General features: G+C 46.9%; 1 protein-coding gene across 2 annotated transcripts in view; it reads left to right on the forward strand.

Annotated features, from left to right (window-relative positions):
• The window catches only part of SSBP1 (single stranded DNA binding protein 1), a 262275-nt gene that overhangs the window by 178588 nt on the left and 60179 nt on the right, over positions 1-23508 (forward strand). For both annotated transcript variants that reach the window (XM_069628751.1, XM_069628752.1), the window contains one exon: positions 3996-4083. In XM_069628751.1, coding sequence (XP_069484852.1) covers positions 3996-4083 — 88 coding nt within the window. The remainder of the gene's footprint in view (positions 1-3995; positions 4084-23508) is intronic.

Raw genomic sequence — 23508 nt, forward strand, 5'->3', positions numbered from 1 at the left:
AGGACGAGTTATCCAGCAGCAAACCAAGTAAGATGAGCAGTGAAAAGCTTAGAAAAGAGGTGGTTAAGTAACATAGGTGGGTAACCAACAGAGACTGGAAACAAGTTCCCTGGGAGGATGGGGAAAAAGCCACCTTCTTTTCAAGTTCAAGACTGGAGGAAGTCTAACGCAGAATCCTATAATGAGAAACCAGATATATAATGCCTGAATGAGCAAGCTAATCAAAGAAACACTGTAAGACAGAAGTTATCACAATGTATGTTTAAGTAGGGGTCAAGAGAAGCCCATCTCAGGAAATTGTAAGGAAAAAAAGACTGGGAAGAATATTTAAGTGATAATCACAGTGTGAGGAAATGTCCGAGAGGAAGATATTCTAGACCTAGGATCCCAGAAATTTCAAAACATAAGAGTATTTTTGAAGAGTTACAAGAATTGATCTCAAATACTATCTATATTAGGAAATATCTATCACAGAGAAAATCTATAAATACGGAGACTATCAAAGGATCTGAAGAGACCTGGAGAAGACTAGACATTTGCTGGGTGCATTTTAGTTTAAATATAGTGGTAGGGTCCGTTAGGGAGACTTCTAAAAACTTTGCTAATTCCCTCCACCTTAGAGACCCCCAGCAACTCTGCTGGATTTTGAGGACTTGATTTTTTTAACCTGGAGAGAGTGTGACCCTTTTTCCCCCCACTCTCTCATGTATTTTTGTGTGAATTTTACCTGTTTCTTTTGGTTATGGAGTCTGACAAACTCCATAGGCATCATCTTCTACAATTGTCACACTGCACCTTCAGTGCAGTGGCACAGGGAATTATTTTAGATTTCCCAAGGTTTAAATACCTTCTCTGGGATAAACTACTGTTTCCCAGAGCAGTAAAGTGAAATTGACTTTACTTAGCATTGTACTTGCTAGACCCAGCACACCCTATTTTACAATAGAGTGCTGGAGGGGTTACTTAGTATCCCCTGTGTGTAAATGCTCATGTAACATTTTTATGTTACCCTTTCCTGGCAGAATGGCTGGTGGCAGTGGTTTTGTTCCGAATTACCATGGTTTGCATTTACCGCAGCTGTTTGCAGCTCCGGTAACGCTAACTGCGGGAGCCATCTTTTTTTAAAATGGCGCAGAGCCATCTTTAACAAAATGGTCCCACAGTCTTCTTTTTTCACCATATCTTTGTGAAAAGTTCCTTTTAGAGAGTTTCTCTGCGCGCCAAACCAGGTTTGGTCTCTTTGTTCATTTCGCCTTTGGCGGGCTTCAGGAGTGAAACCTGCCTCTGGCTCCAGGGTGTCTGGGGTAGGCAGGAAGTGAGTGAGGTGGCCGAAACTCCCCGTGCTTAGTCTCCTAGGAGACCCAAATGCACTCTGTGGTGATTGGCTGGCTGACTGTCCGGCAAGGACAGCCAGCCTGCTGGGTGAGTGACAGCTAGGCTGGAATGAATGGGAGAGAACTGAATAAAAGGCGAGTCTTTTGACTTGGAAGGCAGAGTCGACCACTGGACGAAGGAACCGAAGAAGAGCTTGAAGAGGACGCCTGCTGCAACTCCTGGACCATTGGTTTGCCCAGGGAAGCCCTGCTGCAGTGCCGAAATGCCAAGTTCGCATCGACAGAGAAGCCCCTGCAAGGACAATTTATCCCTTTTGAGTTGGTGGAACCAATCAACTCCAAAGTAAGCCACCTGGATACCCATCCCGGCGCTGGTTGAATTTCCTCAGAGTTGCTGCTGGAAACCGTATAGCCAGGGAGAGGGACACCAGATTGTGTGTGTTACTTTTAAGCTGGCCTAAAGCTTTTGGAAGATCCTCTGGACTCCCACGAAGTAGGACTGACCAAGCCCGAGCCCTCTCAGCAGAGTGCGGGATCCCAGAAGCAAGGACAGTCCACCTTGATAGCCAAGAACCGCGTTGTTGCTATTTGCGTTAGCTGAAACGCGAAACAGCCACTGAAAGTGAAGTTTGCTGGTTGCGGGTTTTGGCAATCCCAGTGCATTGCAGGAGTCCCCGATGTCCTCCCTCTTGCCCCCACGACTGAGGCACAGGAACTGTGAGATCTGCAGAGCTGCACAGCAAAAGAAGTCATCAGCTGCATCTTTTCTTCTTTACCAAGGTACTGTAAAACAAGTCTAAGAGAACTTACCTCTTACGGTAGCAGTGCTTGTAACGACCACAACTCGCAAGTCTAATCAGCTTGTGGCCCTACATTTGATTCTTCTTTTCATCAAAGACTCCTAAGAACTTGTGCGAAGACTTCTCCATTTACTTACCAGAAGTGCTTTATCCTATCCAAGACTTTTGCCCATTGCCTTTGGCTTAGCCTATTGAATTGAATGACACTTCTAGTGAACTCTAAAAGTATTGGCACTGCTCAAGAATATTTGTGTTCTCTTGTGTTCTAATAACCTTTGCCTTTTACCAAGTTTTAAAGAGTGTTCTGAATGCCAACAGTAAGATATTAATGTCCCCAGCACCCTTGTTACTGAAGTCACCTGTGGGTGTAGGTTGTCTGTGGGCCATCCCAAAAGGGTCTTGTCTGATTCAGAAACTCAAAGTGTACAGTATTGAAGTATATTTGTGTTACTATTCTATTACTCCCTTCTGAAGAAGGCTTTATAACTGACTGATAGATTAATAATTGTTTATGCAAGAAACCTTGAGTGTAAGAGTTTATTTGATTACCTGTAACTGTGAATATTTGTGTAACTCCACTACAGCTCACATTTGCCCTCTTGAGATAAGCCTGGCTGCTCAACACGCTACCTAAACTGTGTAGTACAAGCTTATACCAAAGGTTGGGTTGCCTATACCTGTAGTCAGAGTTGTGTGTAGTGTTCCCAGAGGGTACTGCATTCAAACTTTGCCTAACTGGGTCAGATGGGGTTAGTTGGGACGGGGGACATATTTACTTTGGACTTCCTGACTGATGAGTACCTTTAGTTTCTTTAGCTAAATAGGATATTCCCTTTAGTACTAGTTAAAGTTAGGCTTTCTACTAGTAAGTTTCGTTAAATAATTTGAATCCTGTCTTCCGAGTGTCTGTCTCCTTCTTCCGACCCACCATAAACACTTTCATTGTGAGGCTTTTATGCAATTTCAATGGGGCATACCATCTGAGTACAGTGCCAGCCATACAATCCAGGTGTGCATCTATATTGTGTTGTAGTGTCTCCTTCCTCACCTGGGTGAATGGAGTACTTGGCACTGCAACATAGTTTCATACGCCTTACCAGCACCAATTGTTCTCCTCTGGCTCCAATCACCAACTACTTAATAGGGACCTGTCTGTCTCCACTGTGAAATCTATCCAATTTCACTTCCATCATTGGTTTTGTCAACAGTCCTTCAAAACAGGGTCCTCCCCTTTTACAATCTCCCCACCGCCCCCTATGGAACAGTGTTCCCTAAAGTGAGGAATGGGTCACGGCAGACAGGCAGGCAGCATATGGAATCTTAGTGATGTCCCAGCACAGGTCCAGGAAGTCTGGTATTGTAATCCCTGGCCACACGCAAAAGAAAATGAAACAAACCAACACACAGTTCCCAGGGAAAATATGTGAACAGGACATACCGCCAATGGATGGCCCCAAATTGAGCAGGGTGCTAAACCAGCATCACTATAACTTCCTTCCTCCCCTGGTCATTCTGTTGCCGATTTTTACAGCAATGTCTTACTAGAATAAATAACCATATATTGAACCTCTCTTGCGAATCTGATGGAATGCCTGTGAAATGGAGGTAGCGAGGATGTTCCATAATTAGGAGAGGATATTTTTTAGCAAGGTGAATTGGGACATTTCATATTGTAGAATGTGTTTTAAAGTTAATTTAGAAACCTTTTTAGTAGTTTGTGTAAGAACCTTTATAGGGACCTTAGCAGTTGACACATATCGCAAAGAGCTTTCCTTTGCTTAGAGAAAGATTGGGCCGGTGTTTCACCACCCTTGCTTGTTTTCTTATCACGCTGATAACACTTTTGTTCTTTCTGTCTCAGGAGATGTCAGTCAGAAGACCACATGGCACCGAATTTCTGTCTTTCGGCCAGGCCTGCGGGACGTAGCCTACCAATATGTGAAGAAGGGGTAAGTGCGTCCTTTGAGTCATTCTCTTTGGGAGTTGGTGAAAGGAATAAATATGCTTTTGTCACTTAGGATTGGACACTTTGTGTACAATCATCTTCGGTTATTTAAAGTGAACCGTATGACCTTGAATAGTAAACAATCAGTGCCATGTTTTGAGGAACTTGGCAACTTGAAATGGGGTTAGATGGAGAATGTGCACCCCACCCTTCAAATAGTAAGCCCTCTAATACCTACATAATTAAATATTACTTCATCTTTTATAAATAATTAATCTTTTATATCTTGCTTAATGCCGGAGACCAGCTTCTAATCGCAGGACCAGGATTCAAACCAGTGTTGCTCTGCAATGTCTTGCTTCCAACATAAAAGCGTTGCCGCTGAACTGTCCTCCCGGCTGATGTTAGCCCTTTCATCAGATTTTATTCTACTTATTTTCGTCTTTGTTTAGAGAAATTCCGGCTTTCTCCAACAGCCTGGGTTCCTTTTACTTCAAAGTACTATTTTTAATTATCTTCGAATACTGCAGAGAGCTTGCATCATTAATCTCAAAACCAGGCAGCGTTGCTGTGTCCACTCTTTTTCATCAGACTGCTAGACTTCTACTGCGCTTTGCGCAGTGCTAATACTTGAATCCCTCTCCCTCCGGTGTAAACCAAGTGTCAAGTCCGCCCAAACAAAATGTTCCCCCCAGGGACCAGGAGGCCGAGAACACATCTCCAGCAGACTGCTGTACTTGACACTGCACTTCATACTCTATATAATCCTCTCCCCACCCCGTAATTAGGGAGTGGTAAGACATGGATGGCCACAAATCAGTTGCTCATGCCCAAATCTTGTCCCTAGACGTTTACCTCTTATGGTAGTTGAGATCAAATTTCATTTTTAGGAGTTCCGTAGTCCCTTTTTAGGGATCCTTCAATTTTTTCATGTTCCCCTTTTTATTTTTGAGATATCTGCCCTATTCTGTGGCCCGAGGGACTGCTACTGAATTTTTCCCTGACACTACAACCCATTTTGAATTGTTTTGAGTATATGGTCTTTGGGTGACCATAAGGATCCCAGGCCAGCGGTAGCTTTTAACTACCCCATTTATGGCAAGGCAGGGGGTGCTTTCACCCCATTTGTGCCCAGGGGTAATTGTATCACCCTACATTCAATTGATCAGCACTTATAATAGTGTATGGGACCTTCACCAGTGGCATCAGGGTGCTGTAAACCAATACCGAAAAAAGACGATTGACCACATAAAGAGAAAAGGTGGGTCCTCAGTTTGTCTTTAAAAGAATCGAACGACTGGAATTTTCGTAGATCCAGTGGAAGGGCATTCCAATACTTCAGGCCTGCCACAGGAAAAGCACATCCCCCCACCCCCCCACAGCGATCCAGGTGGTAATGGGGAACTTGACATGGAAAGCGAGAAGCAGAACAAAGGGATCTATTGGAGCAGTAAGGAATCCACTTTTCCTGTAGAGCTTTACATCCTTTACCATGCCGAGCCCGGTGCACGAAATAGTCTTGAACCTCTGGATACAACCGGTAACCAATGGAGTTCAGAACAAGCTACTGAGACTGGCTTGCCATAGGAAATGCCCTCCGTAAGTCGCACAATTGCATTTTGGAGCACCTAGAGCCGGTTTAGTAAATAAGCCAGCTGAGCCAGGAGAACCGCATTACAATAGTCGAGGCTACCATTTATCGTAGCAGCGACGACCAGCCTGTGAAAATGAGGGCGAATGAAAGGAAGAATCTTTTTTTAGTTGTTTAAATTTGAAAAACCCTGAGCTGCAGATAGAACTGACTTGGGTATCTAATGAGAGGGAAGCGGAAAACTTGACCCCACTACATTTGTTACCACTTCCACAGGTGTCGTTAGAGGGCCAAGATCAGCAGGACCGTTATCTGGGGTCAAAAGCAAAGATGGGTTTGGCGTACCCACCAATAACACCTCGGTTTTACTGCCATTTAGCTTTAGCCAATTGTTCATGCAGCTTTCAATAACTTAGAGACAGGCTTTCAATCTGCTAGCCTTGGCACCTTGCTCCAGATCTTGTCGAAAAAGATCTGTGTGTCATCAGCATAGCAGAAGAAACAAAAATCAAAGGAGCTAATAAGGCAAGCCAAATGTTGAACACCATTCCAAATTGTCTGTAGACAAGTCATTGTTATATTTCAGTAATACATTTTCTAGTAAATTAATTTCACTCAATAAAAATGTACGAATTACATTTAAAACCAAATAAGTGTGCACAAAAAAACCAGTGTGGTTAATGAACCCCACTGTCCAATAATTGTGAGTTTATAATTTTTCTTAAATGTTGTTAAATTACAAGTCACATGGCAGAAGTGGTTACATTTCATTTTCATCCTTTTCATTAACTTACTTTTTTGGTTGTTGAGCACCATTCCAAATTGTCTGTAGATACATCATTTTTATATTTCAGGAATACATTTTCTAGTACATTAATTACACAGAATAAGGTTTGCGTCAGTGTTTATTTCTTTGAAATTGTGATGGAACACACATTTTCTGGAACCCTCGACGAGGGTCAGAGTTTCAATACTATAGCACTCTATATGAGGCAGCAAATTGATGCGAGTAAGTAAATTACTTTTTGTGTTCTGCCGTTGGCTGTTGTATGTTGTTCATTGAACCATTTATCGTAGCAGCAACGCCAGGCTGTGAATATGAGTGGGAATGAAAGGAAGAATCTTTTTTCATTTGTTTCAATTTGAAAACCCCAGAGCTGCAGATAGAACCGACATGGGTGTCTAATGAGAGGGAACTACATTTTTTTACCACTTCCGCAGGTGTAGGTAGAGGGCTAAGATCAGCAGGACAGTAATCCGGAGTCCAAAGCATAGATGGGGTTGTGGTACCCACCAGTAACAACTCAGTTTTGATGCCTTTAGTTTTAGCCAATAGTTAGCCATCAAGCTGCAAATGGCTTAGAGGCAGGCTTTCAATCTGCCAGCCTTGCCACCTTGCTCCAGATCCAGTCGAAAAAGTATCTGCATGTCAGTGGCATAGCTAAAGAAGCGAAAATCAAAGGAGTGAATAGGGCAAGCTAGTGGCTGAACATATATTCAAAACAAGAGGGCACAACGCAGAACTCTGTGGGACTCCAAAAGTAACTGCCCCAGAAGGTGATCTATAGGGTGTCAAAGAAAGACTGTTTTCGTAAGTCCAAGAATGAAACAACCCATCATAAAGGCATTTCGGGAAGTGTCTACGACTAGTCTGGACAAAAGGATTCGATAATCAATAGTGTCAAAAGCGGCGGATAGGTCAAGTAAAATTAGACCTGCCACGCCAGCCCAGATCATTAATCAAAGTCCAATCATCTAGAACTGAAACCAATACGGATTCAGTTCTGTGAGGAACCAGAAATGAGACATGTAAACAAGGACTTGTGGTTTTGGCCATAAACCTTTATTACAAATGAAAACTGGTTTGGAAAATGCCTCTCGGCCTCAAGTTATTTTCCTACCTAACATAAAACTAAAGGTCTGTCCGATGTCGAGATGTTCAAAGCAAACTGCCTTGCCTCTATTCTGTATAAATGTTCAAAACAAGGAAATGTGTAACTCATGTCCAGAGGGTGGTTCCCTTCCCATGGATTTCTCTTCTCTCTGTTTTATACTTTCAAGAGTAACAGTTCCTTAGGTTTCGTTTGATCATCATTGCAATTGGTATACTAAACAACCTATCTGTTAGTCTGTATCTTTGTAGGATACCCGATGTACTCTCCTGCCAGGTATTCTCTGCTCTTGGTTGTATTAAAACTCTGCCTTTTTCCAGTTCTGCTGTATCCTTACCAGGACTTCCTTAGCCGACTTGTCTTGAACACTGTTCATCTTGGCCTTTGCTTCCTTAACAGGACTTTCTTATATGAATACTTTTGCATCTTGCAGTGTCCAAGCTACACATCAATCTTTTGGAGCTGAGAGCAATCGGGCTAGCAATGAAGGCTTTCCTGCCATTTGTACAGGGGCAGACTGTCCTGATTATGACAGACAACACGGTGGCCATGCATTGCCTCAACAAGAGAGGTGGTGTACGGTCACTCCCTCTGTGCAGGGAGGCAATGTCGCTCTGGTTCTGGGAGATTCAAGTGAGTAGCGCCCTAGTGGCGGTTCATCTGGCCGGAGAGGAGAACATGGTGGCGGACGCTCTGAGCAGGCAGAGCGTAGTTTCTCACGAGTGGGAACTGGCTCAGGAAGTCCTTCCAAGAGATTTTAGCCCTTTAGGGAACCCCGCAAGTGGACCTGTTCGCAACCGTTGCCAACAGAAAGTGTGAAAGATACTGCTCGAGGGACTTTCCTCTGAGAGGAGCTCTAGGAGACACGTTCGTCGTGTATTGGTTATTCCCGCTTCTGTACGCGTTTCCTCCCATCCCCGTCATTCCTCAAGTTCTCAGGAGGTTGCGACAGTTTGGGACCCGTATGATCCTTATTTATCCGGATTGGGCCAGGAGAGCGTGGTACCCGGACATTCTAGACATGTCCATCTGTCCTCCAATGCGTCTTCCCCAAAGAGAGGACCTTCTCTCGTGAGAGGAAGGTCGTGTTCTCCATCCAGAGGTCAAGACTCTCAACCTTCACGCATGGTTTCTGAAAGGTTGAGATGTAAGGATTGGGACCTCCCGGATGAGGTGTTGGAGGTGTTGCTTTCGGCCATGCGGCCAGCAACAAAGTCACTGTAATGTGGCCGTTGGTGTAAGTTTTGCGACTGGTGCAGAGAAAGGAATGTTGATCCTTTTCAGTGCTCAATTCCGGAGGTTCTCTCCTTCTTACTTTCTTTGGCCCACATGGGTCCTCAGGTGGGAACCATCAAAGGTTACCTAGCAGTGCTTATCTTCAAGCACTCATCTGAGGAATGCTGTTATTTCAAGATTCCACTGATCACTCAGTTTCTGAAAGGTTTCACAAATGTGTTCCCGCCGTGGCCTTTTCAGCTGCCGGTCTGGGACCTTAATTTGGTCTTAAAGTTTCTAATGGGTGCTCCGTTTGAGCCTTTGCACTCTTGTCTGTTGAGATGGTTGACATTTAAGACTGTTTTCTTGGTTGCAGTTACCTCTGCCCGACGAGTGAGCGAGTTGCAGACGCTTTCTTCCAAGCCACCCTTTACTTTGTTCCACAAGGACAGGGTTGTACTGAGAGTCCGTCCTTCCTACCTAAGGTAGTGTCAGGATTTCATTTAAGTCAGAAGGTGGTGCTCCCCGCCTCTATCCTCCCCTTCATCCTACTAAAGAAGAGGAAAGACTCCATAGGTTGGATCCTAGGAGACCCTTGAGCTTCTATCTTTCTAGAACCTCCAAAAGTGGACGACCACCTCTTTGTGGGGTATACTGGACACCATATAGGCCAGGCTGTTTCTAAGCATACCTTGTCTAGGTGGATCATCCTCACTATTTCGGAATGCTACCGGTTGGCTGGCAAGGACCCTCCTGAGGGTTTGCGGGCTCATTCTACCACGGGCATAGCTACATCGACAGCCCCCGGGAGGGGTGTACCAGTAAAGAACATCTGTGATGTTGCAACATGGTCTTCCATACACACGTTTAAGCATTATTTCCTGCGTACTTCCAATGCTCCGGATGTTGCCTTTGGTAAGGCAGTAATTTACTCTGCCATCTAATTGGATATGTCTAAATTCTTCTCCCTCCTCCACTCCATGGATAATTCTTTGGGAGTCTGTCATAGATGAGGACTACGCTGGACGAGGACACAATCCATTCGAAGTTACATACCAAATGGTAACGTTCTTTCGACTGGATGTTCCTCCAACGTATTCCTCATCGCCCTCCCAGCCTACCCCTCAAGAAATTCCCATGCCATTACAGCTTTTGTTCCCACAAGGTTAAGTGCAGTCGATGCTGTGTTATGGGCGCGTGTGCCACACGTTGTGAGGGGGGGGGGGAAACATGAACTGAGGTTACGGGCACCGTGCATGCTATTTCTAACATCCAATGACGTCCCCCTCGACGGATGCCTTCGAGGGACATTGACTCAACGCAGGCCGCCCTCTGCCGAAAAACTTCCGAAGCAGCATAGCTGTGGACATTACATGTCATAGATGAGGAATACGTTGGAGGAACATCCAGTCTAAAGAACGTTACCAGTTTCTAAGTATCTTGTTCTTCTGCCATAATAGGGATTTGGTATCGGAGTAAGAGACTCCCATTACATGACATCTTCCTGAAAAGCAACAGTCTATTACACATCTGCTGCAGGTATTATGGGGTCTGGGCCCCTCAGTGTGAGATGACTGTCCTCCCTGTCCTTTAGACACCTCAAGCATTTCATTGTTGCTGTGAGCAGTAAGTGAAGTCCTTATTTTTCTGCACTTTCTGGTACTTGTAGGTTTGCATTGCCCTTTCTGAATGCAGGACTACGGGTACCACAATACAACGGACGCTGCAGAGACTTTAATCCAGGCATCTTTGTACAAGTACTGCTCTAGCTCTTTTTTGCTTCCGTCGCTCTTCTGCCGATATTGGTTGAGCATCGCAGCTGCAGAAGAAAATATGTTTTAAAATAGATATAAAAATTACTATCGCCCGGCAGAGTAAACGTACACATTCCTGCATAGAGGCGCATGCCACTTGATGCAGTTGCACGACAGTCTTCAGTGACCGTGGGTATTGCAGGAACAATGCCACCTTGATGATGCTCGGCTTCACCTCACTGATGGCACCCACCAGCATGTGTCTGGTGTCGCTGATGTCCTCTGGTCAGAAGAGAATCATCTAGCATTTTGATTCTGGACTGTCCTTCTGGGACCAGACTTGTATGCAAATGGATATTTCGCTGCTGTGAAAGGTACAGTGAGCCCAGGGACGTCATTTAGGGGTGGCCCGAGGTCTCCCTTGTTACTCCTGCGGTCGCTCTTGCTACCCCTAAAAATAATAATAATAATATTGAAATAAATGTCTTTTTTTATAAAGGTAAGCTCCTGGGTTGTGTCCAGCGCCATGTGGCTCTTTGCTTCCGGAGTGACTGGCTTTCTTGTTCAAGCTTCTTTAAAAAAAAAAAAAGTACATGGTTTACACACTTTCAGCAGTGACCCTAAATAAGAAAGAATAGGAATATCAAATAATGTGTCTTTCTGGAATTCTGTACAATCATTACTAGACTCGTTAAAGGTTTATTTCAGGCACACTTCAGGGGGTGAGTCACTGGTTTAGTCTGTTCTTAAACACCTCAGCCTTTCATCCTTCTGAGGTTGATAAACGAGTACCAACACAGCCTCGGTGATATTGTATGTATATTTTTTCAATATAAAGTGCTTAAGCGTAAGTGCTATATAATAACACATCATCATTTGGCCGTGGACATCTGCTTGCATTCACAGTAATTTGGGAATATGATCTTAAGTTATTAACTATACATATGGCGATCCATTCTTGTATGAAATGTATCATCACATTAGTGATATTGTAACCCTATTTTTCATAGTGTACTTGGGAACAATGCTATGTGATGCCACTTCCTATTTTGTCAAGGGGTGAAAGGTTGTGTTCCATCGCTTCCCGCAATATCACTTTGGGTGGGGTCAAATGACATCACTTCCTGTGATGTCATCAGAGGTCAAGGGTCATGTGATGTCACTTCTGCTACCCCTGGCATTTTGGTGAAATGACATCCCTGTATGTAACCCCTTCCCTATTGTTTCAAAGGTTTCTTTTTCACTATTGGAGGTTAGGGTCAGAGTAGGGCAAGCTTTCGTCTGCCCCCATTGGTGAGGGAGATCTTGCCCACTGGCCTGCTGTGAATTGTGATTGTATCATTTTATTTCCTGATGGGCCCAGATAACATAGCAGAACTGGACCCCTGAGGAATATCCATGGTGGGGCAATGGGATTGTCCTCTGCCAAGTGTAAGGCCCTTACCAAGTTGACCAGGGAGTACTCCCCATACCACCCCAGACCCAACACCCACTGGCTCAGGGCGGCACCCAGCTCTGTAGTCACCTTCTTGCATTTCCATATAGCCAGGCAGCCAACCTTGTCAAACCTTGCAGACCTGATTCTATGTTTAATGGGGACATACAAATTAATCTGGCTACTAAATTTGATTTTTCATGCATGAAACTTATGCATGCACAAGGGCAAGCTCTTCACATCATATGTATTGTGACGAATCTGAGGATGTCATCCCATCTCCCCTAGGGGGAGACCTTTCCCATGGGGCCAGGCCTGTGTTTCCACAGTACAATAAGTTCCCATGGGGGTGATGCACTGAGGGAGGATCACATGGGGAGGAAATCCCTTATGGGATTAGGGACGACAATGATCGGAGAACGCGGTATGCCACTCGTTGATGCACCTAAATGCTTCTCCAGAGTTCACGCCTCCCCTCCCTTTTGATAAGGCCAATATCTGTTATTATCAAGTTAGTCAACCTAATCTACTTGACAAGATTCAAATTTTGGAAAGTGCAAAATATTTTACATCTGACTCTATGGCATGTGCTGAGAAGATGACCAGGAGTACAAGGATTGCTATGGAGAAGCAGAGTGAGCGCTCTAGCTTCTGAACGAATCTGATTGGCCCAAAGCAACTCCCTTTCCCAATGTGGGAGTGTAAACGTCCCACAGCTGAGATGCAAGCAGGAGGGAAACCGAGAGACCGAGAGCGGAGGACGAGAAGCTGTGCAGGGTCCAAGAAGCAAGGATTGCTCGTGCTGTTGCCGTTTGAAACCTCCGGGCATCAGGAGCACCAGGGAAGCGTCCATGAGAGAGTACGCACTGCGGGAGAGAAGCAGATGTCGGGAGAGCTGCTGCAGATCGCGACAAAGCCATGAGTGCTACCACAGCTTCAAGAGACGCAGGAGCTGCACGGTAAACACCAGTACCTATCCGAGGGAAGCAAACTGGTACGTTGGTTACCCGAGCGATGCTGGAGGTCCAGGGGAGAAAGGGGATGAAGGTGGAAGCCCGATCAAGAGGGTCTGGAAACCTGGGAATGTAGTACAAGTCTGGGACTCAAAACCAAAGAGGGACAGTCCTTGAGAGTACACCAAGCCGGTTTGACTATTGTAAGTCTGGGGCTGCATGCAAATAAGTTCTTAATAAGATAACTGCTTGGCAGGCGAGTGAACCAAGTAGTTATATTGCGAGTCTGGGCCTCTTGCCCAAAACAGGGACAGTTCATGAGACGACATTTGCTTAGCAAGGAAGAAACCAAGTCATTCGGAATACTGACAGTCTGGGATCCGGACCCAAAATAAGTCAAGAATACACTGTGTAAACAAATCCTAGGCTTGGCAAAAGAAGTGTGCCAGGTTGGTGGGATAAACAGGAGAACCATAAAGAGCCTATTCTTGTGAACTGCCTATTGACATTTGTATAAGCAAGTACAGGCCTGAGAGGCCCCAAAAGGAGAGAAACACAGTGAGAAGGAATCTAGGGGAAAGGACTACGACCTTAACTTTCCTACAGTTTTTAACATTTCTTTATTTTTGCCACTTGTGATTGCCCAATAGACTGGGAACTTTTCTGTTGGTTGGACCTACACTTTACTTTAGGAAGAGATCATCCTTGCACAGTTGGTTTAGGTTGTTAGTGTTAGGATAGACGTAGGCTTTTGAGACACAACAGTGACAGACTTTATAATGTGGGCATTATAAATTATGTCAGACAATTTTCTTAGTTTACTTAGAAGCAGAGAGGCATTTGTCCAACCCTTTTTCGTATATAATAAAGGTTTCTACCCATAAATAATGGCACGATTGTGTCTGAGACTTACTTTGGCACTCACGTAGTTGGTATTCCTGCAGAACTCCTTTTTTGAAAACTATCAAAGATCCTTCGAGAAAAGAAACTCATTGACTAGTCCCTATGAAGAGGCCTCCATTCTCTGTCCAGTTCATGCTATACAGTGCTAACAGGTACACAAGTCTGTCTATGCACCTGTCTCTACTGCACTGAGCACACGACTTTGCTTGGGGGTGAGCTTTCCAGAAGGATCAATCATTGGGATGGCAAGTATCCTCATCACACACATGGTTGTCATTTTTCACTCAGCAAACAGGTTCCACAAATAGCTACCCAGCTTTTACACACTTAGGCCGTGGGAGCCCAATAAGTCATACAAAACAAGTCTGCATACTATTACTTAAGCAGTAGCACAAGGTGAGTGAGGTGTACACATATTTTGATCAATATACACATGTAAAAATCATGTAAAACAATACCTAAAGGAATAATTGTATCCAACTAACATCTCTGATAGAAGTTTCAAACAAACACAGACACTGATGTAATTTATCTTCCATAGAGGATAATGTGAGGTTAGTAGCACGAGTGAGGGGCATAGTCGCAATAAATGCGCATGCATTAGCCCTCTCTATTTAGTGTCTACACCTATTCGGGTTTCTCGATTCAAAAAGAACGCAGTCATGAGTAAATCTAATTTATGTGCTCCTTCGGATCCGTCTTCAGGACACTTGATGTAAAATGGAACGTGCTACACTAGCACGTTCCTTCTTGCACATGTAACCATGTACATAGGATACTACAAAGAAACAACATATCACATTTTAAAACCAACTTCTCTTGCAAACCTGCCCTGTGCGATTTGTTTTTTGTTGACATTGGCTGTATCCCCTCCATCTGACCTTTAATTTCGTAATGTTGTGTAAAGCGATTCCCATTGATGAGGCTATCTGGTAAGTTCCTATCATTCAGAACTCTGAGAGAAAGGAAAACCAGATTGATTTCTTCCTTCAACTGAATTGAGATTGCTGATCAATTTACAACTCAGTGATGATCTCACACATCATACTTTATCAAGCGTTAATTACTGTATTGCCACACAACTGCCAGATGTCCTTCAGTATGGCACTTTTGTGCGGTTCATTCTTATTTGGTATACACAATTTGCAGAATCAATTAATATTGCTTGCATTTCGTGTTCTTTGCCAAAGGGACATTTCCTATCATGGTTACCTTCACGGGTGCAGTTCCATTCATGAAAGGCAGTGCAGATCATCAAGTATATTTATATTTAGTCTTGTCTACAGTGTGACGCGTCACGTCCAGCAGTGTAGCTTGTCCTGGCGTACAGGTGCTACAAGGAAGCAACAAGCGAACACCAAATTTACAAAGTGATCCGACTTAAGCAACCATGCACGTTTTAGTATTGTGCACTAAGTGACAAGCAGTTCACAAGCATGGACATATTTTCATTTTCATATCTATCTTTTGCACGCAGTCCAGAGACCGCAATGGACCGGCACCAATTTAACCATTTAATCCATGCAATACCGCCATCATACATGTTTAAATGTAGTGCATTTCAATACCATATAGTGCACGTCGCTGAACCTATCGTGATTTGAATAGCAGTGGTTTTCAAACATGTACACCAGTGTTTACCTTCAGCCCAACAAAGGTACGGTCGATTCTTTCTAATGCCGTTCCATTCAACGTATCATTATGGTATCACGGCCATTATAATCTCTGCTTTCCACTTGCCGCTTTTAAGGTTCAATGCTGCCCAGAACAAGCATATCTACAAAAAGAGAAATCCAAACCCGTGGATTACTCATTGTCCCGTTTGGCTGTACCTCCGTTTATAGCATACATCGTATTTTTATGTCAATTACACTGTGGACCAAGTTTGCTTACTTTAACTCGTCCCCTTCTACTGTGTTTAAACTACACAGTGCTTCTACTATGGTACTCCACTTGCAATCGTCTGCTTTTACGACAATCATGTGATTTATAGCGGAAAAACTCTAAGGCACTTCTCCTCTTAGTTATTGCGGCGCTGTCGGACACCATCTTGGATGTCCCATTTATTTTAAATGAACTGAAGAGACCAAGTGTAGGTGTGTTTCCTAGTTATTCCCTTTCAGTATTGGTTTAATGATCATGACGCAGTGGGAGCTGATTGCCTAGGTCATCCATGTGTTATTAAAACTATTTGGCAGAATCGCCCATCAGTGAATGATGACACCCTCACATCGCGCCCGCCACTCACTATTAACTTAGAAACTAAGTGGAATCTATCCACATAGAGAAACGCATCATTTATTTTTTCATCATAAGGAACACATTGTAATATTTATACTTCAATTACTGACCTATCTAATTCAGTTGTATGTATTGTTAGACAGCACTTGTGTTTCTAGGGAAGGAAACAGTTTATTTTATTAGTGGATGAATAGATTCCACTCAATGGATACGTTTAAACCATTCTTGACCGAGTCAAGGTCAAAAATCCATTTTTTTTCTAATTTTTTCAGCGACAGGTCTCGGTCTCCTCCATGGGGATGTGGTCTGATGGTTTGTATAATAAACCAAAAGATATCTTCCTAACTATGTTTCGCTTCCTTAAAATGTGCAACCAGTGGTTTGGCCACTATCCAGTTTTTCACGCATGACTGATGTTCACAGATTCTTTGACGTATAGGTCTCTTGGTTTTCCCTATATAAAGGAGGCCACAAGGGCATTTTATCCAATATATGGCCCACTTTGTAAGGCAATTCATGAATGTTTTTAAATGCCACATGTGACCCATTCAGGTCGACTTTATTTGAGGTTCTTGGTCAAATGGCAAACGGCGCAATTGCCACATTTAAAGTGGGCAATTACAGGGAGAAGGTGCCAAAGAGTAGTTTGAGCCGGAGGTTTTTCTTTTGGAAGTGCATATGTATGCAGTAACTTATCTTTAAGATTCGGCATTCTTTTGAAGGCAAAGCGCAGTTTATTTATCTTAGTTATCCGTGTGGGTTATTGCCCAATGTTTTAGAATACTTCTACGTAGGTTGTTACTAATAGGGGTAAAGGATGTTACATATGTGATCTTTTCAACTTGAGTCTTATTCTGTTTGATTAGGGTCATTTCCCTGTTCATATGGCGAGCCCGTTTCAACGACCTTCTTAATTGTGTTAGGGGAGACCCACAGTCTTTTAGCCTCAGACTTCTTGCTATTGGCCTCATAATCCTCCGTTTTGCTACAGTTATGCCTTATACGAAGAAATTGACCGAAGGGTAGATTTTCCTGCAGGCTTTGTGGGTGAAAACTACTAAACAGCCAGAGTATTTTTGTCCGTGAGTTTCTTGAACAAGGTTTTGCCTAATTTGTTGTCTGTAGACCTATATATTTCGAGGTCTAAAAAGGCAATTTTATCTCTGTCCGTCGTCATGGTGAAGATTGTTCCTACATGTTCAACCATGAAAGAAAGTTAGCTAATGTTTTCAAGTCCCCACAGCATAAAGACGTCCTCTAAATGGCAATGCCATGATTTTATATGGTCACGGAAGGGATCATTAGTATACACTGATTTGTGTTCAAAGTTGTCCATGTATAAATTTGCCAGGTCCGGGGCAAAGGTAGCCCCCATGCTTGTCCCATGCATTTGTTGGTAGTAGATTCCTTCACACACAATAATTCTGCATCAGGGCCAGTCTGATGCATTCAGCAACGAAGTAGGAGGGAACGGTTAGATCCTCTCTTCTCCAACTATGTTTCTATTTTTCTCCAGCATGGGGTCTGGCATAGATGCACATGCTCATGAATATTCTCTGTCGTCAGGCTGGGAATCCTCAGTAAAGAAAAAAATCAGTATCGGTATCAGTTTCGTTTCTGATCTGTCGTTCTTAGTAGTAACCAATCACTGGTCTCTGGGTCATACTGCCCCAGCCAATTACTGCCCTCTCCCTAAGCCCCGCCCCTGGCAGCCATCCTCAGATTTTTACTGCACGTACAAGTGTTTGGAGTCCTCGTGTTATAGCTCTCGAGCTTTTTGTTGCGTTTTGCGCTTTTTCAAAGAGATTTATCTCATTTTTCGGTTAAATCGAGCCTCAAGCTCCACCGTTTCTACTTCCGATCAACGGGGACCCGTTTTGGAATTTTCTACGCCCTTCAAGGGTGATGTTTTCGTCGAGTTACGCTTCTTGGAGGATTCCAGATGTTTCTGAGGCCTACCTCGTGAACATGGCCCAGGAAAAGGGAAGCTCGACACCCGGATCCAAGCTGTTCAGGAACTGCTCTGGATGCAAGTTGCAGAATGTGTTCAAGGAGAACGAGCATTCGATATGCCTCTACTGCCTCCACAAAGACAAAACGCATGTGGAGAAGGACTGTGCGTTTTGCATGAACATGTCAGACCGGACTATGAGGGATCGTCAGGTGAGAAGAAGTCGTCCGAGCGGTCTTCTAAATCCTGTGAGGGCGCCCCGGTGACTGGGGCCCAACAGAAGGCAAAGCACTGCGAGTCCGCGGGCAACGGGAGCGCCGAACGGTCGGGCTCCTCGGCTGTCGGGCAGGGCGCATCCTCACCGGCGCCATCAACCACGAGCCAACGCTCTGGCTCGGGAAGAGGAAATCCGAGAACCCAGCTAAGCTTCTGGAGAGGCCCCGGTCGAGCTCGAAGGAACCTGCCGAGGGGGAGCGAGGTGGTGACCCTCCCCCCAAGGTGAAGGACGCAGGCACGCACAAGGTGGTGAAGGCCTTGATTAACCCGGCTAAGGCCTCTATGGTGGAAGTCGCTACGGCCCTGGCACAGCCTGTGGAGGCTACCCCAATGGAGGCGACCTCTGGGCCCAGAGTTTCCCTGCCACCACGGAGGGAATCCTCTTTTCAGCCCATCGAGAAGACCCCTGTGAAGACCCCAGTGGAAAAAGAGGGGGGGGCGGTGGCCATTACGGACACGGACACAGCCTCCGAGGAGGAGCTGGTTGAAGTCTTGGAGGGCCTCGACGGGAACGTTGAGGAGGCCCGGTCCCACGGGAAGGATCCCGACGAGGAGGACGACGATAGTGAGGGTGGCGCCGACTAGGTTCCAATGGAGGAACCATCGCGCCCGTCGCAGCCTGAGCCACAGGACAATTCGGCGGCCATTTTGATGGCAATCCAATCCTTATGCACGGAGATAAGGATGAGATTGCCTCTACCCCCGACGGATGACCCAGAGCCGGGCCCGTCGGGAAGCCCTCCAAACAAGAGGAGGATGATTCACCAGGCCCTGCCTTTTCAGCCCTCACGGCCCTCTCAGCCTTTGTCCCCGTCCCCTGTCCCTGGGGATGACACGGGAGCAGATACAGCCACGACGGGGACGGATGACGACGATGGTGGTGACGACGGATCTCCCATCACCGATTCCTCGGGCCTCCCCACCCGACGAAATTGCCTCCTTCCACGCCATGATTGCCAGGGCATCCAAGCTTTTCCAGCTTTGCCCCCAAGAGCAGAAGAAGGAAGGCTTCCTCTACCAACGGCGCGAGACAAAGAGGAAGACGGTCCTCGCGGTGCCGCTGCTAGATGACATCTGGGACGAGGGACTTGCGCTTCTGAAGAACCCGTCCACGACGTCTGCCAAGAGGGACCGGTACGAGAAGAAGTACCACGTCCCCGACGCCACCCCCTTGTGTCTGAGGGCACAGCTGACCCTGGATACGGTCGTCTCGGCAGCGGCCAAGAAGAAAGCGGGGTGGCATCGGCTTAATCTTCAACTTCCCCATCGGAGGGCGAGGGAAAGAGACTGGACGCCATGGGACGGCAAGTCATCTGGTGGGAGGCCGGCTGATGAAGTTAGTCAGCGTGTGGGAGTCCATCTCCACCGACCGTTGGGTGCTGGATGCCCTGGCCCACAGGCACATTGTGGAATTTCTAAAGAAGTGCCCCCGAATTCCTCCCGTGGCCAGGAAGGAAAACCATGTCCCTCAACTGCTGTTGGAGGTAAGGGCATGCTCAAGAAAGGAGCCATCAGGCTTGTCCCAAAAGAGGCTCCGGGGCTCCGGAGTATGCTCAAGATACTTCCTCGTCAGAAAAGACAAGAGGATGGCGTCCCATCCTGGACCTGCGTCGACTAAACCGATACATCAAGGCACAGAAGTTCCGGATGGTCACCCTGGAGGAAGGCGACTTCCTATCGTCTTTGGATTTGGAGGATGCATACTTTCACATCCCCATACTAAAAGGACACCGAAAGTTTCTCAGGTTCGTGGTCCAGGGACGGCACTACCAGTTCAAGACCCTCCCATTCTGATTGAAGTCGGCGCCCAGGGTATTCACCAAGTGCCTAGCGCCAGTGGCGGCGCGGCTGCGCCTGCAGGGGATCCACGTCTACCCCGACCGAGCAAGAACAAGGGAACTCGCTGTCGAACACACAGCGAAGACCGTCCGGCTGCTCACGGACCTGGAATTCTCATCAACTTCCCCCAATCCAATCTGGCTCCGTCGCACGGTTTCTGGGAGCCAGGCTCGATACAGTAGCGCTATTGGCCTCGCCGTCGGAGGAATGGACGAAGGCCATTCTGGGCAAGGTGCAGCGTCTGCTGGCCACGGATGTGGCCAGGGTGAGGTCCATCAAGTCCCTCCTCGGGATGATGTCCTCATGCATCTACATAGTGCGCCTGTGCAGGCTTCGGATGCGCCCTCTACAGGAGTTCCTAGACGCTCGTTGGATGCAAGCGACGGGCAGCTTCGAGGACAAGATCTTGCTCAACGAGGTATTCCGCCAAGCAATTCGGTGGTGGGGCACCCGCGCGCATCTCGCGGCGGGCATGGACTTTCAGACACCAGCACGCCAGGTGACGGTGACGACGGATGCCTCCCTGGAGGGGTGGGGGAGTGCACACCGGACATCGTCACGCAAGAGGCCTCTGGCTCCCGGAGGAGAGGACGCTCCACATCAACATACTGGAGCTCCGGGCAGTGTTCTGGGTCCTCATGTCATTTCTCCCGTCCCTCAAGGGCAAGGTGGTGAGGATCTTCTATGGAAGCCCAGGATCTGTGGCACTGGGCTGTTGCCCAGGGGATGATTCTGGTACCCTTTCATCTGGCAGGGACAAACAACACAGTCGCCGACTCGCTCAGCAGGGAGCTGCGCTCGTGCCACGAGTGGGAACTGCGTCAGGATCAAGTGGATCGACTCAACGATTGGGCAAACCCCAGATCGACCTGTTCGCGACGGCGATGAACTCCAAGTGGCAGAGGTTCGTCGGCAGGTTTCCCCAGCCGTGGAGCATGGGCGATGCTTTCTTGTTCCCCTGGGACGGCCTGTTCTGTGTGCGTTCCCTCCGTTGCCGTTGCTACTGCGACTCGTCAACCAGCTCAAGAGGTCCCAGTGCAGGATGATCCTCGTCGCACCGGCGTGGCCGAGGCAGATCTGGTTCCCGGACCTTCTGGACTTGTCAGCGTCCCCACCAGTCAAACTGTCGACGGACGCAGATCTTCTCTCGACCCGGAGTCGCTGAACTTGCAGGCCTGGCTCCTGCAGCACTAGAGTTTGGAGGGTATGATATCCCGGCGGACTGCAGAGAGGTTCTTACAAAGGCCAGGGCGTCCTCAACTCTCAAGTGCTAAGGACACATGTGGAAGAGCTTCTCTGTCTGGTGCCGTGCACAGAAGATTAACCCTCTACGGATTACGGCCCTCAAGTGCTACCGTACTTACTGTCGCTGGCCAAAGCAGGACGGTCATCCCTGTGGTCTCATTGCCTGGTGAAGGAGTTTATGAAAGGACTGTTCCGATCGTTCCCGCCGGTGAAGGCTCCAGCCCCGGCATGGGAGCTCAACGTGGTGCTGACCAGGCTCATGAACCCGCCATTCGAGCCTTTGCATTCGGCTCTGTTGAAGTTCCTGAGGTGGAAGACAGCGTTCCTTGTGGCCATCACCTCCGCACGATGCGTGGGAGAGATTCAGGCCCTATCCTGTAAGCCTCCATACTTGATTTTTGTCGAGACGAGGGTGGTGCTGAGGACCCACCCCTCCTTCATGCCCAAGGTGCCATCGGACTTCCATCTCAACGAGCACTTGGTGTTACCAGTTTTCTTCCCGTCGCCGGCCGAGAGGACTTTGCACTCGCTGGATGTAGCTAGAGCGCTGAAGTTCTACGTGGACCAAACTAAGAGTTTTCGGAAGAAATCACAGCTGTTTGTGAACTTTGGACCTGTGAACCAAGGGAAGCCTCTCTCGAAGGCTTCCATTTCCAGATGGCTCTCCGGCTGCATCATGCACTGTCACCGGTTGGCAAACCGACCGTTGCCCGGCCGTCGGAGAGCCCATTCGACCAGAGCGATCGCTGCTACCACGGCGTTCTTGTCTGGTGTACCCCTGCTGGACATCTGCAGGGCTGCTACGTGGAGGTCGACGAGTCCCGAGTCGACCAGACAGTGCTGCGCAACCTGTTCGCCTGAAGGTGGGCCTGGTGAGGAGGTAAGAGTTGCTTAATGTTGAGTCTATGTAATGTTTAATGTTGAGCCTTTGCCACCTCCCGTGGTTGTGCATGTGTGTACTGCTATGTATTCTTGTATTCATGAGCATGTGAATCCATGCCAGACCCCATGCTGGAGAAGGAACAAGTTACTTACCTGTAACTGTTGTTCTCCAGCATGGGTCTGGCATGGATTCACATGCCAACCCTCCCTCCTACCCCTCTGCGGCTCTTCACTTGGTCATACTGCCACATTACGTGCTACCAAATCTGAGGATGGCTGCCAGGGGCGGGGCTTAGGGAGAGGGCTGTCATTGGCTGGGGGCAGTATGACCCAGAGACCAGTGATTGGGTACTACTAAGAAAGACAGATCAGAAACGAAACTGATACTGATTTTTTTTCTTTACCGAGGATTCCCAGCCTGACAACGGGGAATATTCATGAGCATGTGAATCCATGCCAGACCCATGCTGGAGAACAACAGTTACAGGTAAGTAACTTGTTCCCTATTTCTATGAACTTATAATGCGCCGAAAGCCTGCAGGCATCAGGGCGCGGGGAACCAAAGAATAAGATTCACATGAAAGGGTGGAGGTTTTAGATTCTAGAGTACCCAAAGCAGAGTCTAGAGGATACCCTAGAGCATGGGTGCACAACATACGGCCGCGGGCCAGTTGCGGGCCGCCATGCTCTTTTGTCCGGCCCGCGAGGCACAAAGACTTTCCTAATGGAGGGCGGCCCGCAAGCAGCATCGGCCGCCCTCCATTAGGAAAGTCTTTGTTGTCTTCCAGGCCGGACAAAACACTGGCCCTCATTGGTTCAGCACACACGAACCACATCGCTCCTACAAGCCACTTAGTGCGTGTGTGCTGCACCAATGGAGGGCCAGCACTACGGCTGGCGTGGTCCAGAAGGCTTGATGCCGGAAGGCATTTCAGCCTTGGACCACGCCAGCCGTAGTACGATTCCAGCGACTTCAAGCTTACCTACTTTCCAGCACGTCTCCGGTAAGTGGTCCGTTTGTGTTTGTGTGTCGGGTCTGTTTTGCTGTATGTTTGTGTGTGTATGTTGAGATGCGGGGGGGGGTGTCGGATGTGTATGAATGTTTGGATTTGAATGTGTTTTGTGTGTATGTTGAGATGCGGGGGTGTCGGATGTGTATGAATGTTTGGATTTGGATGTTTTTTGTGTGTACGTTGAGATGCGGGGGTGGGGGGGTGTCGGATGTGTATGAATGTTTGGATTTGAATGTTTT

This window comes from Ambystoma mexicanum, chromosome 12, assembly GCF_040938575.1.
Source record: "Ambystoma mexicanum isolate Mex_15411 chromosome 12, UKY_AmexF1_1, whole genome shotgun sequence".
NCBI lineage: Eukaryota > Metazoa > Chordata > Amphibia > Caudata > Ambystomatidae > Ambystoma > Ambystoma mexicanum.